This window comes from Oryctolagus cuniculus, chromosome 7 (assembly GCF_964237555.1).
Source record: "Oryctolagus cuniculus chromosome 7, mOryCun1.1, whole genome shotgun sequence".
Lineage (NCBI taxonomy): Eukaryota > Metazoa > Chordata > Mammalia > Lagomorpha > Leporidae > Oryctolagus > Oryctolagus cuniculus.
This window is the reverse complement of record NC_091438.1, coordinates 105,545,442-105,561,638: the sequence shown is the minus strand read 5'-3', so window position 1 is coordinate 105,561,638 and position 16,197 is coordinate 105,545,442. Positions and strand designations below refer to the sequence as shown.

General features: G+C 45.5%; 1 protein-coding gene across 1 annotated transcript in view; it reads right to left on the bottom strand.

The window, feature by feature from the left end:
* Positions 1-1,011: 1,011 nt before the first annotated feature.
* SLC35D1 (solute carrier family 35 member D1) overlaps positions 1,012-16,197 on the bottom strand; it is a 54,505-nt gene continuing 39,319 nt past the window's right edge. The window contains exon 12 of the mRNA XM_051856391.2: positions 1,012-5,515. Coding sequence (XP_051712351.2) covers positions 5,407-5,515 — 109 coding nt within the window. The 3' untranslated portion in view covers positions 1,012-5,406. The remainder of the gene's footprint in view (positions 5,516-16,197) is intronic.

The window sequence follows — 16,197 nt, the reverse complement described above, 5'->3', positions numbered from 1 at the left end:
AAACTATACTGGGGTTATATCACGTCTCACTCACTAGTACAGCTACCATCTAAAAAGCGGAAAACAAGCGTTGGTGAGGGTGCAGAGGAGTCGGGGGCAGAGCTGGCGAGAACGGCTCAGTTACAGTGGGAAACCACGCAGTGGTTCCTGTTAGCGGTGCAGTCACTGAAATCTCACTTCCGGGCACATTCCGAACAGAACTGAAAGCAGGACCTCAAAGAGATCTGTGCGCCCAAGGAGACAGCAGCGTTGTTCTCAACAGCCGAGAGGTGCAAGCAACCGAGTATCCATCAGTAGCTGAACGGAAAAACACAATGTGGTGTCTATGGACAATGAAATCATCACTCAGCCATAAATGGAAAGCAAACTGTGACACGCAACACATGCCACACAGATGAACCTAAAGGACATGATGGTGAGCCGGGCACGTCTATCTGACAGCACCGTGAGACTGCACTGGTAGAAGGGACCTGCAGTAGTAAAGTCATGTAAACGGAAAGACTGGTGGTTTCAAGGAACTTAAGGGAGGGGAAAACGAGTTTTTTTGAATGGTATGGAGTTTCTGTTCTGCAAGATGAGAAATTTTTGGAGATCATTTGTACATGTGGATATACTTAACACTGCTGAATTTACACAATGGTTAAGGCAGTAAATTTTATTTAAAAAAAATTCATGTCTTAATGTGCTTCTCTGACTTGCCTCTCCGAGTCTGCCTATGCCAAATGCCTCTCCGTGCTGAGCATATTTGACTTTGGGTTACTGCCTAGTAAAATCATTCGGAGACTAAGAAGCCTGAATATGCAGATGACACATGCTGAAAGCAGAAAGGTTAGTATTCTTTCCTTCCAGTCCACCACAAGTGTGTACTACTTGTGCAAAACTTTCATACGGAAAGCAACTTTTCTCTCTTACTGGTCTCCATCACGTACCAGAGCGCCATCCTCACACACAGGCCGACTGCTGGCTCTTGAGTAGTCTGTGTATGCACACAGGAAGGAATCTTAATACATGTTTTCAGGAAAAAGTATTTATTTAACACTTACAAAAATATTTAGGCACATAATTTCTTGTTTATGTCACCCAATTTACATCTCTCAATCCTCAGTACCTTTTAAAAACACTAGAATGGTCATTTGGTAAATAGAATCTATATTGAAAAAATATTGAGAGAGACTACCATTTGTAGACAAAAATCAGTTGATCATCTGCATGAGAAAGAAAACATTTGTGAACAAATAATCTCTAAAAATATTTTTGTGAGACAATAAATCTAACCAGTAGATTTCTCTTTAAAAAGTTATCTTCAAAATAAAGCTTAAAAAACAAAACACTGTAGAATATCTCCTTATATCACAACGTGGCACCCAAACAGTAAATCCTAGAAGACAGGTGGAACACCAGAGCTCACATCTCCGACAGCTGAGACCAGCCTGGAACAGGCAGCACAAGTCAAGAGCAGTCAATTCAGAGAGGGCAAAGGGCTGTGTGGCTGGCTGTGCAGGAGCTACCGAAGATGACACACAGGGAAAGCCAACTGAGCGCCCATTCGGAAACCTAAGTACTTTGCAGAAAACAGTTTTCCTCACTTGAAATTTACCATCACAGCGTGAAAGCAATTTCATTCTTTCTTTAAAAACAGGTACAGTCAATCACCCACATCACAACACAGCCACAATTTTGCCTGGAAAGGTATTGAATAAACAAGAGAGAAGGCCCACTGTCACCTTCAAGCATCTGGACGCAGCGTGTCCAGGCCACCTCCTTCAGGAAGTGACACACACGTCCCAGGCCTCAGCCTCTTAGAAGAAACGGACAGCCTTGTTTTGCCTGGAGTCTCACCACGCAATAGTGCTGGTAGCCACGTCTGTTGAGTGTCTACTACGTACTGGGCATTGTGCTAAGTTATCTCATTTGTTCCATTTCCTCCTCAGGGAGGGAAAAATACATTACGGACTTGTTCCCTGGAGGAGGCAGGATCACAGGGTTCCTGGGAAGTCAGGATTTGAGCTGCCGAGGAGGAGGCTCAGGCACTTCTCGCAATCTGAAGAGCCGCCTCGCTCATCTCAGAGCCACATAAACAGTGAGTAAGCCTGAAGACCTGCGCTCGCTCTGTGGGTGAGGCACCCCGAGAAGCAGTGACCCCGAGGATGCTGCAGCAGCTCTGGCTACAGCTCACCCTGCCTCTGGCTCAGTTCTCCCCCGCAGGGCTCGGGCCACCAGCCCTGGCTAGAGAATTAGCCGCTCCTCGAGCATAAGAATGATGCCAATTCAGCTGTTTCCCCCAAGCACAGCAAAACGCCTGGCATGCGTCCAACAGCTGCTTGTCAAGTCTTTGCCCGCCGAATGAGGCCGTAACAAGGAAAGTAGAGGCAGGCCCAAAGCCCTCGGTACCATGCCAAGCCGATCCCATGTGAAACCGCCATTCTTTCCATGAGCACTGTGCCTCAGCTTCCCCGACCAAAACCGTCCACAGCTGCCTGAAACAACAGGCCTGCCGAAAACAAGCAGGTGTGCTGCAGGCTGAACCCTCGGAATGACTGACTCAGAGTAACAGCCACGTGGGGCAATGGAAACTCATGAGACATTGCTGGCTATTTGTAGTCAGGCCAGCTAGGGTTTTTCTAATCCTTCCTGCATTGCCAAAAGCATTTTGGCTAAGGAAGACTTCACTTTCACTAATTCAAGGAAGAGGAGTCGATAGTCACAGAATCTGGCTTTCAGAATTCCCACCACGGCTCATCTGTCTCATGGGCAAGGATTTAACCTGCTTCTTTTTCCCCCAACAGAGAAATAGGTCAAAGAATTTTTTTCCAGGTAAGATACCAAACTTGGGGCAAAATGTAGACATTCTGGGGGGTATCAGAATACCCGGTACCTCTCCAGTATATTACACAGGCCTGCACATAACTGAAAACATCAACTCCAAAACCAGTGGCCAGTCTGTTTTATCTCCATCTTACCCAGGCTGCACTCTCTTATTTCGAGACGTTGGTGGCAGCTGAAGGAGGCATCCAGGAATCGGAACAGGGACAGGGAAGAAGCTCCCCGTTGCTGCACGGCTTGGTTCGGCCAGCAGGGGCAGCCCAGCAAGGTCCCTGAGGTATAGAAGCCTGTCACCTACATTTAGTGAAGTTGTATTTCTCGGGATTTTCCCAAGTAAACCTGGAGCCGTGGCAGGTCTTCAAGGGAACCTGACCCCTAAGAAGCAGTTCAGCCCCCGGTCAGGTTCTAGGCCAACACCTCCTAAACAGTAAGAAATTCCTCAATAAAAATCACTGCCAGTGTCAAAGTTCTCTGCTTCACATATGTGACAGAAGGATCCAGATGGCCAAAATTAGCTCTCACCAGGCACTTCCAGTGCACCTCGGCAAAAACCAGGCCATGGCAGGCAACACGCACAGCCAGAAATGCCGATCAGCTGAGGTCGGCCTGGAAGTCAGATGAACTCTCCGAGACAGAGGATGACCTGTCTGTCACTCACTCGGATTTGCAAAGTTTCCTGACCCCCTAAGAGGGGAAGGGCAGTTAATCAAATGACAGCCTGGTTCAAGGGCAAGCACACGGATTTTGGTTTTTGATAAGTCAGTTTTCTCTGAGGCTTGTTTTCTTACAGGTAAAAGACGGGCAACAGGATCCATGACACAAGATTCTATCCTATTCTCAAGTCAGATGATGCTTTAAAAAAAAAAAAAAAAAGTGGGCCTATGGCTCTCACACGGAACTTGGAACTTCAGAGTTGACTGCAGGGCTCACACTAGGAACAAAGCACCACTGGCCAGGCTTTCACAGCGACAAACCAAAACCAGGGAGACAGGAATGACCTCAATATAACTTTTGAAATAGAAAAAAAAATCCTTTTTGTTTCTTTCTGAGATACCAAAGTACCAACTGTTCAGGTCAGCTGAGCCCACTGGATTCCAAAACCAGTAAAACAGAAGCTAGCCTGCACACCAGCCTACAGGTACCCAGCCTCGGACATACTGACCGCACAATGGGCCTGGGCAAAGACGCTCAGCACCAAGTCACAGACTGTGCACGATTCACGACCCCTGCCTCCAAAGAGGCAACTCAGGCTGCCTTCCCAGAACACAGAACTGGTCTGAAGAGAAGCTGACAAGCTCATGAAGTGAGCCCAGGGGCGCGGGATGCAGGCGGGCGTGTCCAAAGGAGAGAGGTGTGCTCCTCGCTAAGAAGGAGGGGAGGGACGGCAGCTGTAACACTCACGTGGCCACAGAAAGGCCAACCCTAACAGCCTTCCTCCTCAAACCCTAGGCTCTGAAACATGGGACATCGCCATGCTAAACTGTAACGGGGCTGAAACAGCAGCCACGGAACCCAGATGGATGGTGGCATGCGGAAACAGATGGCGGTCACCTTGCCTGTCCTCCATTTTCTCTGAGAAGAAGGGGGTCAGTGGTGGGCTGCCCTGGTTTACATAACGCAGCTCCTCCCCTGCGCTCACCTCACTCCTGGGATGGGGAGGCCCGCTGCTGCAGACGAGCTGGGGCAGGGGCTTCCAGGCCCACGTACATGTCTGCAGTTTCTGAGAGCTGAAACAACCCGCTTCTAGTCACAAGGTCTCCTGGATGGACTGACAGAGCCAAGTTCTTTATCCTACCGGCAGTCACTATGGCAGCAGTAACAGCGTTCGGCCACCTCCCAAGATGTCCCTGTATCCCTGGCACTTAGCACAATGCCCAGCACAAACATGACATTGTAGTTGGATTAGCGAGTTTGGTCGATCAAAAACTGAGTGAAAGACCTACTCCTGTCCCTTCATGATCCCAATCCACACAACAAAGAGGGAACACATACTTTCCAGGAATGGACTCTGCTCATCCCCTGAGTTTTCAGGGAAGCCCATACCCTTCAGAGCCCCACCTATTTTTTTCAGTGCCAAAGTTGTGTTCTGTGGCAGCCACAGTGATGATATCATGAAGACAACGTAACCGTAGGAAATAAAACTCAAAGCAGAGAAATTCCAAAAATCTGGCTGCACTTCCAGAAGAAGAAAGGCTGTGTCTCCAGGCTCAGCGACAAGTTGAATGACGAGGCTCCAGCTGGAGCACATGAAAATATGCAGCTCTCAGGGACCCCTGGATATCAAACTAGGAAATAAAATATTTGCAAAACACTGATGTTTCATTGTCGGCATAGAAGAAAAATAAATTAAAAAGCCCAGGATATTTTCCCGTCTAATATAAATTAATTCAAACAACATATTTAAAATAGAGTCAATTATAAGTTTCTCTCATAAAAATTTAAAAGGCAGCAATCAATCTTCAGATTGTACAAGTGCAAAGGAATGGTATTTTCTCCATGATCAAGACACCTCCGTTTCTGCGTAGGAACTGCCAGTGTCTGCTGGCCCAATCTCGGGCCTACGGAGCTGCAGTAATCCTCTGGTCACACGGCTCCCTTCCCCTTAGTGTCCAGCTTGCTGCTTGCCTCCGACTGCTTGCTCAGCTGCTCCTCAGTGAACGTGATGTAGGAATACACCAGGCTCCCAGCAATGCTACAAAGCAGAAAAGCACCATCAGAGAGGGAGGACGGTAGCGTCTTAGGAGGAACACTCTACAAAGTGTTAACCCCAAAACTCATAAATAGCAAATTCATTAGATAAAGGGTCCAAGGTCCCACAGCAGGGGATTATACAAGTTCTTGCAATGGGATTAATAGGCATCCTTAAAAATAATACCAAATGAAAACAGCTAATGACATCTTTAGTGAGAAAAACCTCACACACTATTAAGCACTGTCTAATCCCATTTGATTAAACAGACATGAGTACGTACACAAGTCTGAAGCAGAACAGACAGAAGTCTAGAAGGAACACACCAAGAATATTAACCGCGGTTATATGTGAATGGGGAGATGACTTCTTTTATCTGGTGATTTTTTTTTTGTATTTTTGGAATTTTTAAAAGTAAGCAGTCAAGACTCAAGATAAAAGTTATTTAAACTAAGAATGGAAAACACTGCAACTAGTGAGTGAACACGCAGACCCTGGGAGAGTCCCAGAGCTGGCTGGTCTGTGGGGAACAGCTCAGCATCTGAGCCTTGCGCACTGGACAGCTGGTCTCCAGTCTCCCACATTTCCCATCACACCTGTCACCATGAAGGATCATCTTCGGGGACAGTGATTATTCTGTTTGTTCTTTGCAGGGATCTTAAACCCACCTGGGATCCACAGACTCCTGCCCCAATCACTGTGCTGAAAGTGAACTGGAGGAGCCGCCAGAGCTGACAGGCATGGCCTGGCCTGGCCAGCCTTGCTTTTCTGGGAGACCGCTTCCCAGGACCCAGTCAGCTGGGTGCCTGGGCTGCGCTCTGCTTTTGGATGTTCGTGCCCTGGGTTTGGCCCTCATCTTCTGCCTACTTGACTCATCAACTTGCTGCTTAAGTGAAATTTGTTCTGTTTTCTTCTGGGCTTTGACAGTCCAACCCCAGAGCAGCTCCTGCTCCCACTGTGAAGGAAGAGAGAGCTGGTACTGGCTCTGGACTGCACATGCTTATAAATTATTACCCCTTCTCCAAGACCCTGGTCAACCCTAACTATCTAACTTTCCTCCAACCTCCAGGTTCTTCCTCGTCCTATCTGAACCCCACAGCCCTTAATAATCAAACAGTGACCACTTAGTCAAGTCTGGTATGTGTCAGGCACGTTCCATGTTTCCTGCCACTGCAATATTCCTGTAAGGTCACTACTCCTGCAAGCTGCCTACTTTACAGACGAGGAAACTGAGTCCCAGAGCCATAACTTGTTCAGGATCACAAAGCTTCCTAATAAAACACAGGTCAGTCTTTCACCACGGCAATGGCTGTATCCCTTATGGGCCCTACTCCATCTGATACTTCCATCAGTTGGCCTTATTCTGTCCCCAGGAGGCTGCAGATTCCCCGAGTCCCTGTTCTAACTCCACAGGGTCTCTTGCACAGGGACCGGCACTTTGGAGCACCACAGTAATTGGCGAGCTGACCATCCCCTAGGAGCCCACTCAACAAAGGGCCGTCGGGAGCCAGTCCCGACACGCTGGTGTTCACTGGGCTTCATCCTTCCTTAATCTGGCAGGTTTTTTCCACTTGGTCTTTTTGGAGTTTGACAGACTCTCCTGGAAATTTCTGGTGCCTCCAGCCTATGACTTCCCTGCCAGTTGGGCTGGGCCCCAGGAGACATCTTCCTGAAACCTGCCCAACCGAAGCTAAAAATTCTGGGACGTTCCAGTGTATCCTCAATTGCCCTTAGCCCCCTAACCCCACCCTGCCTCCAGAACAGCAGCACGGCTGCCACTGCTTTCTTTCGCCTGCTCCTTCTCTAGTGCCCCCCTCCCACAACAATCTAAAGTATCACAACGTCCTCTTCTTCCTGTCCACACAGCCTTTGCTGGTCACGGGGAAGTACAAGATACAAGGTGACAAAGGAGGAACTGGCACTGTGGCGCAGTGGCTTATGTGCCTCTCGGAACGCCAGCATCCCATATCAGAGCGCTGGTCCTAGTCCCAGCTGCTCTGCTCTAACCCAGCTCCCTGCTAATGTGCCTGGGAAGGCAGCAGAAGATGGCCCAAGTGCTTGGGCCTCTGCCAACCATGTGGGAGACCTGGATCAAGTTCCTGGCTCCTGGCTTCTGCCTGACCCAGCTCCAACCCTTGAGGGCATTTGGGAAAGAACCAGTGAATGGAAGATCTCTTCTCTCTCTCTCTCTCTCTCTCTCTCTCTCTCTCTCTGTTTCTCACACTATATCACTCTCTCTTTCAAATAAATAAAGTAAATCTTTAAGAAAAATGACAAGGAATACCCTGGAATTTATTCCAGGCTTAGTTTTTCAGATGAACCTAGACCCCACAATGCTACTATAGTCAGTGCGACAACAACAAAAATGGCCCCTTGTTAGGGATGGTTCAAACCCTAAATAGACTACTAACTCTGAAATCCTAAGGAAATTAAGTAATCTCTCTGAGATTCCAGTTCTGTACTAAATGACATAAGTAAACTACCATGTATCCAGGCTTGTCTGAGATTAAGTGAAATCCCATGCCAAAGGACCTGGCCCCACATCTGGAACACAGCAGGCAGTCAGTGAATACTCATCCCCCTCCACCACCTTCCTCGTCAGCCCTGACAGTCACACAGCACAGGGCAGAGGCACTGTTAACCAAAGGCAGGGCACTATACTAACAAGGGTCTTAGTGTGTCTGGTTGCCAAAGCAAAATTCCCTAACCCAGGGGGCTTATAAACAACGGAAATGTATTTTGTACAGTTCTATAGTCTGGGGAGTCTAAGATTAAAGTAGATGTGGTGTCTGGGGAGGACCCTCTTCGTTCATGGACAGGGACTTTGCACCGAGCCCTCTCATTGAGGAAGGGCTGAGGGAGCTCTCTGGGATCCCTTTCACGAGGACACTAATCCCACTCACGAGGGCTCCAGCCCCACGAGCCAATCACCTCCCAATGCCATCACCCAAGGGGCTGGGATTTCAACAAAGGAGCTTGGGGGGACACAAACATTCAAACCCAACAAAGGGGAATTAACACAGCACAAAACACACAGGGAGAATGTTGCCACATAGGTACTCAAAGAACCACAGCAAAAACAAAACACAGGGAGGGGAGTCCCATTATATTCTCAGAATTATATCTATGAACCACATGAAATCTGTTCTTATATTAATGAAAAAATACATAAAATCAATTATAGAACAGAAAAACAGAGACTATTGGTAGTCTGTTCAACTGTCATGAACGTCAACTCTTAGCAACAATAAAAGATTTTTTGGAGGGCAGAGCAAGAGAGTGGCTAGTAAGACCTTCTGCTGACACCGATTTGGGCAACTATTCACGCACCAGTCTACAAGAGCTAGAGACCATTGTGCCTGGTCTTGGTGGAGAAGCACTGAAGAAGGCAGAAAGCAAGGAGCTGGTCATGTCAACCTTCCTCCACCTCCAAGCAGCACAGTGTGGAGAGAGATGCTTCCCACTTGGGGAGGGACAAGGGATTAAGTCCAGGATGTAGTACCAGGCCTAGAAAGATGAAACCAAGTGATGGACACAGCCCCAGGGCTTCAGGGTGCAGATCAGTATCCAGGGGGGCAAAGATTCCAATCAGTTTCCATGGCCACTCTATACCCACTGCCTGAAACATTGTGTGATGTGTGCAGGGCACCCAGCAAATACTTGTTTAGGATTAAATACATCCTCCTAGCTAGATTATACATTCTCTCAAGAAGGAAATGTGTATAGAGTTTGGCTATGCACTAAGCAGTTACTTCCTTCAGTTGATTCTCACCCTGCCTGCCAAGGGAGATCAGAAAAGAAAAATAAACCACTAATCATGCAGGAGGCAAGCAAAGAGATTCGAAATGTTTAGAACAAGAAGTCACTTTCATCTCTTATCCCATAAACTCTCCCATGACTAACAGGATGCTGACAAGAAGGAGAAGACCAAGATCAGAACCTCAGCTCTGCTTCTGAACTATGGTAGCTTTGTGACCAAGTTATATCACTTCTCTGAGCCTCAATTTATTATGAAGTGAAATGAGCAATGACTTAACAAAATGACACAGCAAAAGATGGCCATCAGGGAGCCAGCACTGTGGCCTACCAGGTTAAACTGACGAATGCAACGCAGCATCTCATGTGAGCACTGGCTAACTCCTGGCTGCTCCACTTCCAATCTAGCTCCATGCTAATGCCTGGGAAAGCAGCAGAAGATGGCCAAATACTTGAGCACCTGTCACCCATATGGGAGACAAACAGACTTTTAAGCTCCTGGATTTGGCCTGGCCTGGCCCTGGCTGGTATAGTCATTTGGGAAGTGAATCAGAGGATGGAGATCTCTTATCTGTCTGTCCATTTCTTTCTAACTCTGCCTTTCAAATAAATAAATAAATAAATAAATCTCAAAAAAAAAAAAAGATGGTCATCAGATATAAGGTGTTCAACAAATATTAACTACCTACCTGTTGCCTTCCCAGATATCTATCATTTATGTCATCTCTATACTAAGGTTACGTGTTGGTTGGTTGGTGCACATACTTTTAAAAATAGAAGAACTTTAAGTCATAGAAGTCTGGCCAGGATGTGAATCATTCAATCTGCCAGTAGTTTTAGAAGTTTTCTCAACAATTAGGAAAAAAAAAAAAAAAAAGACTCCCTGATACTGCTGTGATATCTTTGGAACTCAAAGCCCTTGACAGGGATACGATTTGCTTTATTAATGGATAGGAGTCAGCAAATGCTGAGATCAGAATTCTGGTAAGATAGCCATGTACATATGTATGAGGGGTTTAAGTACACGTTCCCCACTTATCCTTTGTTCAGTGTTATTTTTTTAAAAGTTTTCTTAAATGATTAGGAACAGTTTTCTTCTTTACTGCTATCTTTGACACTTTAAACTACCTATATATTTCCATCATTTTCTCCCTTTCCTCCGTGCTCTTTATCTTAAAAAAAAAAAAAAAAAAAAAAACTAAGCATGGGTGGAGGATTCCCATTACAACTAGAAGGAGAACACATTTTATGTGTTTTCCACACTTGGAAAAGGTTCCTTCAAATTGCTAATGCTCCCTAAAAATAGCCTCACACCTACTGACCACATGACACATTTCCCACTGGACTTCCAGGCTAAATCACAGAAGGTTAGTGGTAGAATTAGAATATACAACTCTAGTTCAGACCCCACGTTTTATATACTTAGATGAGAAAACTGAGCTTATGAAAAGTGAATTATGGCTTGCTAGTGGCACCATCAGAAACAACACTAGTTTTGCTGTATTTCGGAGTAGTTCTCTCTGGTCATGAATTATGATAAAATTCAGGGGCTAGCTGGTCTCCCTACAACCTTCTCAAAAGTACAAGTTTTTCTGATGAGATCTCAGATACAGAACTCTACAAATGAGCCTGGAAGATGTTACATCAAGAGCGACTAACTGATAACACAAAAGATGTCTTTCTTTCTCTCCAAATGAGACAGCCACCAAGTGATGGCAAAGCCGAAGCCTTCACTTCAGGAGAAGGCTGGAACCAGAAGAGTCCCACGAGAATCAAATTATTCCAGGGAGCAGCAGTCTGGAGCTAGGAAGTAGCATACACTTCCAGGGAACAGGCAAAGTTGCTCCAAAAATGGAGGAGTCATGGGTCCAGGTGCTGGGCAGAGGTAGCTAGACCAAACTCTTCAGAAGCCAGCTCTATCAACCTCACAGTCTGAGCTGCACCATGTCCCAGTCCAGAGACTGTGCAGACGCTGGTCTGGTCACACAGACTATAGTAAAATGGTTTATGTTATACAAAAGGATCTTAGCTTAAGAGCTTTTAATGAGGGGTTGGCGCTGTGGTGCAGCGGACTGAGCCACCATCTGCAGTGCTGGCATCCCATGAGGGCACAGGTTCAAATCTGAGCCACTCTGCTTCCAATTCAGCTCCCTGCTGGTGTGCCCAGGAAAGCAGTGAAATATGGTTCAAGTGGTTGGGTGCCTGCATCCACGTGGGCTACCAGGAGAAGTCTCCTGGCTCCTGGCTTCGGTTGACCCAGCCTTGGCTGTTGTGGCCATTTGGGGAGTGAACCAGGGGATGGAGGACCTTTCTGTCTCTCTCCCCACCCTTTAACTCTAACTTTCAACTAAATACATAAATCTTTTATTTAAAAAAAGGGTTTGTAATCAATGTGGTGACGTAATTATGAAGGAACATGAAAATGAAATTTACTCATTCATCTATTCATCATTCACTAACCAGTTCTGAGGTTTAGAATGAAGAACGAGAAGACAAAATGGCTGGGTAACGCAGGGAATGCGTCTTAGCTTCTCTGTGAAATGGAACAGTCACAGAATCTGCCTCACAGAACTATATGAAGCATGGAGCATTTATGATAGTGCCTTGCACAAAGTAAGCATGAAAAATATAGGATAGTATTCTTATTTTTGAATGCCTATTATGGACCTGGCATGGATTTATGGGCACAAATATAAATAAAACAAGTGATTTCTGTCCTCTATATATAGCTGAGAATCTAAAGTGACAATAAACACATGTATGATTTACTAGGCTACGTTACACTTGTTCAGTTGTTTACTTAAGGGGAACACATTAATGGGTGAGAACTTGGGCTTCAAGTCCAGCCCACCAGGTTTATAATACTTGCTAGCTGGGTAGCATCAGCAGATCTATGAAAGGAAATCACCAAGTTTTTCTGGAGCAGAATGCCTGGCATATAGAAACAGGCTCGATACACACCTTTGGAATGCATTCAAGTTACTCAGCCTCCCTAACTCTCACACTTACAAAATGGTGACTACAAAAAACTGCAAAAGAATAGTACTAGAAATCAGGCAATTCAATGGAAAAAGGACCATATGTTCAACAAAAGGTAATGGAACAAATGACCATCTTATAACACATATAAAAGAACCTTGATTCATACTTCACACTACATACAAAAATTAATCCAAAACAGGTTATATATATAACTATAAAATAATATCTAGAAGAAAACATAACAAAAAAATCAGTATGACCTTGTGCTAGGCAAAGGTTTCTCAGATAATTGGGCTTTATCAAATTTAAAAATTGTAACACAAATTGTAGTGCAGTGGTTAAGCCTCTGCTTGTGACCCACTGCCCATCTTAGAATGTTGGCTACTCTGCTTCTGATCCACCTTCCTGAAAATGTGTCTCAGAAGCGGAAGACGATGCCTCAAGTACTTGAGTCTCTGCCACCCATAAAGGAGACCCAGATAGAGTTCCTAGCTCCTGGTTTTGACCTGGCTCAGTTCCAGCTGTTGCAGCCACTGGGGAGTAAACCAGGAAACTTGGAAGGTCTCTCTCCCCTTTTTGTCACTTTGCCTTTCAAATTAAAAAAAAATTTTTTTTGAAAGGCAGAGTGGACAGTGAGAGAGAGAGACAGAGAGAAAGGTCTTCCTTTGCCGTTGGTTCACCCTCCAATGGCTGCCGTGCTGGCACGCTGCGGCCAGCGCACCACGCTGATCCAAAGCCAGGAGCCAGGTGCTTCTCCTGGTCTCCCATGGGGTGCAGGGCTCAAGCACCTGGGCCATCCTCCACTGCACTCCCTGGCCACAGCAGAGAGCTGGCCTGGAAGAGGGGCAACCGGGACAGAATCCGGCACCCCAACCGGGACTAGAACCCCGTGTGCAGGCACTGCAAGGCGGAGGATTAGCCTATTGAGCCACGGCGCCGGCCAAAAAAATTCTTTTAGATATTTATTTGAAAGGCAGAATGACAGAAAGAGAGAGGATCTTCCAGTCTGTTGGTTCACTCCCCAATGGCCATAATGACCAGGGCTGGGCCAGACCAAAGCCAGAAGCCAGGAGCCCCATCCGGGTTTCCGGAATGGATGCAGGGGCCTAAAGACTTGGGCCATCTTCTGCTGCTTTCCCAGGTGCATTAGCAGAGATTTGGATCAGAAGCAGAGAAGCTGGGACTCAAACCAGCACCCATATGGGATGCTGGCATTGCAGGCGGTAGCTTATTCAGTTATACCACAATACCAGCCCCCGAAAATTTTTCTCTTCAAAAGAGACTGTTAAGAGAACGAAAAAACCGGCTGGCGCCGCAGCTCACTAGGCTAATCCTCCTCCTTGCGGCGCTGGCACACCAGGTTCTAGTCCTGGTCGGGGCTCCGGATTCTGTCCCGGTTGCCCCTCTTCCAGGCCAGCTCTCTGCTGTGGCCAGGGAGTGCAGTGGAGGATGGCCCAAGTGTTTGGGCCCTGCACCCCATGGGAGACCAGGAGAAGCACCTGGCTCCTGCCGTCGGATCAGCCCGGTGTGCCGGCCGCGGCCACTGGAGGGTGAACCAACGGCAAAGGAAGACCTTTCTCTCTGTCTCTCTCACTGTCCACTCTGCCTGTCAAAAAAAAAAAAAAAAAAAAAAAAGCCACAAACTGGGAAACAGTATTTCCAAATTACATATCTGATAAGGACTTGTATCCACAATATATATAGAACTCTAAGAACTTAGCTAAAAAAATTTTTTTAAAGTGGGGAAAATATTTAAATAGCCATCCTACCTGAATATACACAGATAGCAAATACACAGGCACATAAAAGATGCTCAATATCATTAACCATTAAGTACTCAATTAAAAATATAATGAAATACCACTACAGGTCTAGAAAAATGGTTACAATTAAGAAAACTGACAATGCCATGGGTCAAGATGTAGGGAAACTGAAATTCTCACATGTTGCTGGCAGTTATGTAAAATGGTCCTGACAATTTGGAAAACAATTTTTTATGATATCAAACATACGCTTAGCATATCAACACTAAACACAGTGACCCAAGTGAAACTAAATCTTAGGTTCACCCACTAGCATCTAAGCAAATGTTTATGGCTAATACACAATAGCTAAAAACTAAAAAAAAAAAAAAAAAAATCTTTCAAATGGTAAAAGGACAAACTGTGATACATCTATATAACAGACTACTACTCAGCAATAAAAATGTAAAAACTGATACATGCAACATCAGATTGAAAGTCAAGTGCAGTATGCTGAGTGAAAAAGCTAGCCTCAAAAGCCACATGACATTCTGGAGAGTATAGAGACAGAACACAGATCTTCGCCAGGGAAGTGGAAACAGTTCAATCCAGAGACTACAGAGAGGTTTGAGGTGTGTAACAGAATTACTTTGTGATGGCAGTGGTGGCTACGTTAACTGTATGCATTTGCAAAACGCACAGAACTCTACTTTTGAAAGGATGATTTTTACTGTACTTAACCATATATTATTTTTCTTCAGTGGAGTAAAAAGAAAAGAATCACAGACAAAGATGAGTGCCAGAAATTCTAAGTGTAGCAGGCACAGCTGAGAGGCCGATGACGTCAGCATCAGGAAAGGCAACATTACTCAGGCCTCGCCCCAGGCCAGGGCCCGGAGCGTGATGGGCGCTCAGGAGCATGCTCGGTCTGAGCTCCTGTTTGTTCTCCACCTTCTCTGTTGCTTTTTTTGGCTTGGCTGAGCACTCTGGAATCAGCTACTGGAAAGAAGGCCTTTAGGGGAGCTGGAGAAAGACAAGCTCTGAATAGATCTGTGATGGGAAAAAAACCTCCATAAAGCACAAAGTTGGGTAGAGCTCGAGAGGCAGGCTCTTGTTTCCTGCACTTGAACCCTACCAGAGAGAGGACTTTCGGAACTTTTCTTAAAACAACAAAAAAATGAGGCAGAGAGTTAGATGTGTCTACATTTAATTGGAGTTCAGTTAGAGATGTCCTTCAAAGCAGTTTACCAGAAATTGACCGACATCATTTTCAAGCAAAGAGAAATCTAGTCAGTAGCTCATGAATCTGTTATTTGCATTAAAAAATAAAAAAGTGACCAAGAGTGGGGTTGTGGAATGCCTACCTCTGATTCTGCTTTCTGTCTAGTGGAAGAAAATCAAAAGAACTATCAACAATAAAATCATATTCTTCATCTTACAGAGAAAAGTAGGAAAGAAATGAGACATATCTCTTCTAGTTAAAAGCTAAAAAGTACACTGTAATGAAAACAATACCTGAATAAAGATACCATGATTCGAACTCCAAACTCTGCAAATAGTCTGAACACTAACTGGATGACTAAAGCATTTCACTTATTCTATATTTGTAATAAAACAGGAATTTAAAAGGAGATATGATATGCAAAATCATTACAATAAAATATGAAAACAATAAGAAATTACTAAAAATATGAAAGCAGAGAATGACACAAAAAGAAGTTCTAGAAGAATTTTAAAGATGCTCGTTTTGACATGTTACTTTAACATTTGTTGTCATATTCCAACATATTCAGGCTCCTAGAAAGTTGTTTTATTTTCTAAATAGCCTGCAAATATACAAGGAACTCAAACAACTCAATAGCAAAAACAAGATGAAACAAAAAAAGCCACAGTCCAATTGAAAGATGCGCAATAAATCGATTGTTATTTTATCTGAGAAGCACTCCCCCCCCCCCCGCCCCGCCACCACACACACACACACACACACGCACGCACACAGCTTTGCTCCACTGGTTTACTCCCTAATCTCCAACAACAGCCCCAAGCTGGGAACAAAGCTGGAGCAGGGAACCCAGTCCAAGTCTCCAAGTGAGTGGCAAGAACCCAAACACCAGAGCCATCCCTGCTGCCTCCCAAGGTCTGAACCAGCAGGAAGCTGAAGTCGGTAGCCAGAGCCAAGAATCAAATCCAGGTCCTCCAACGTGG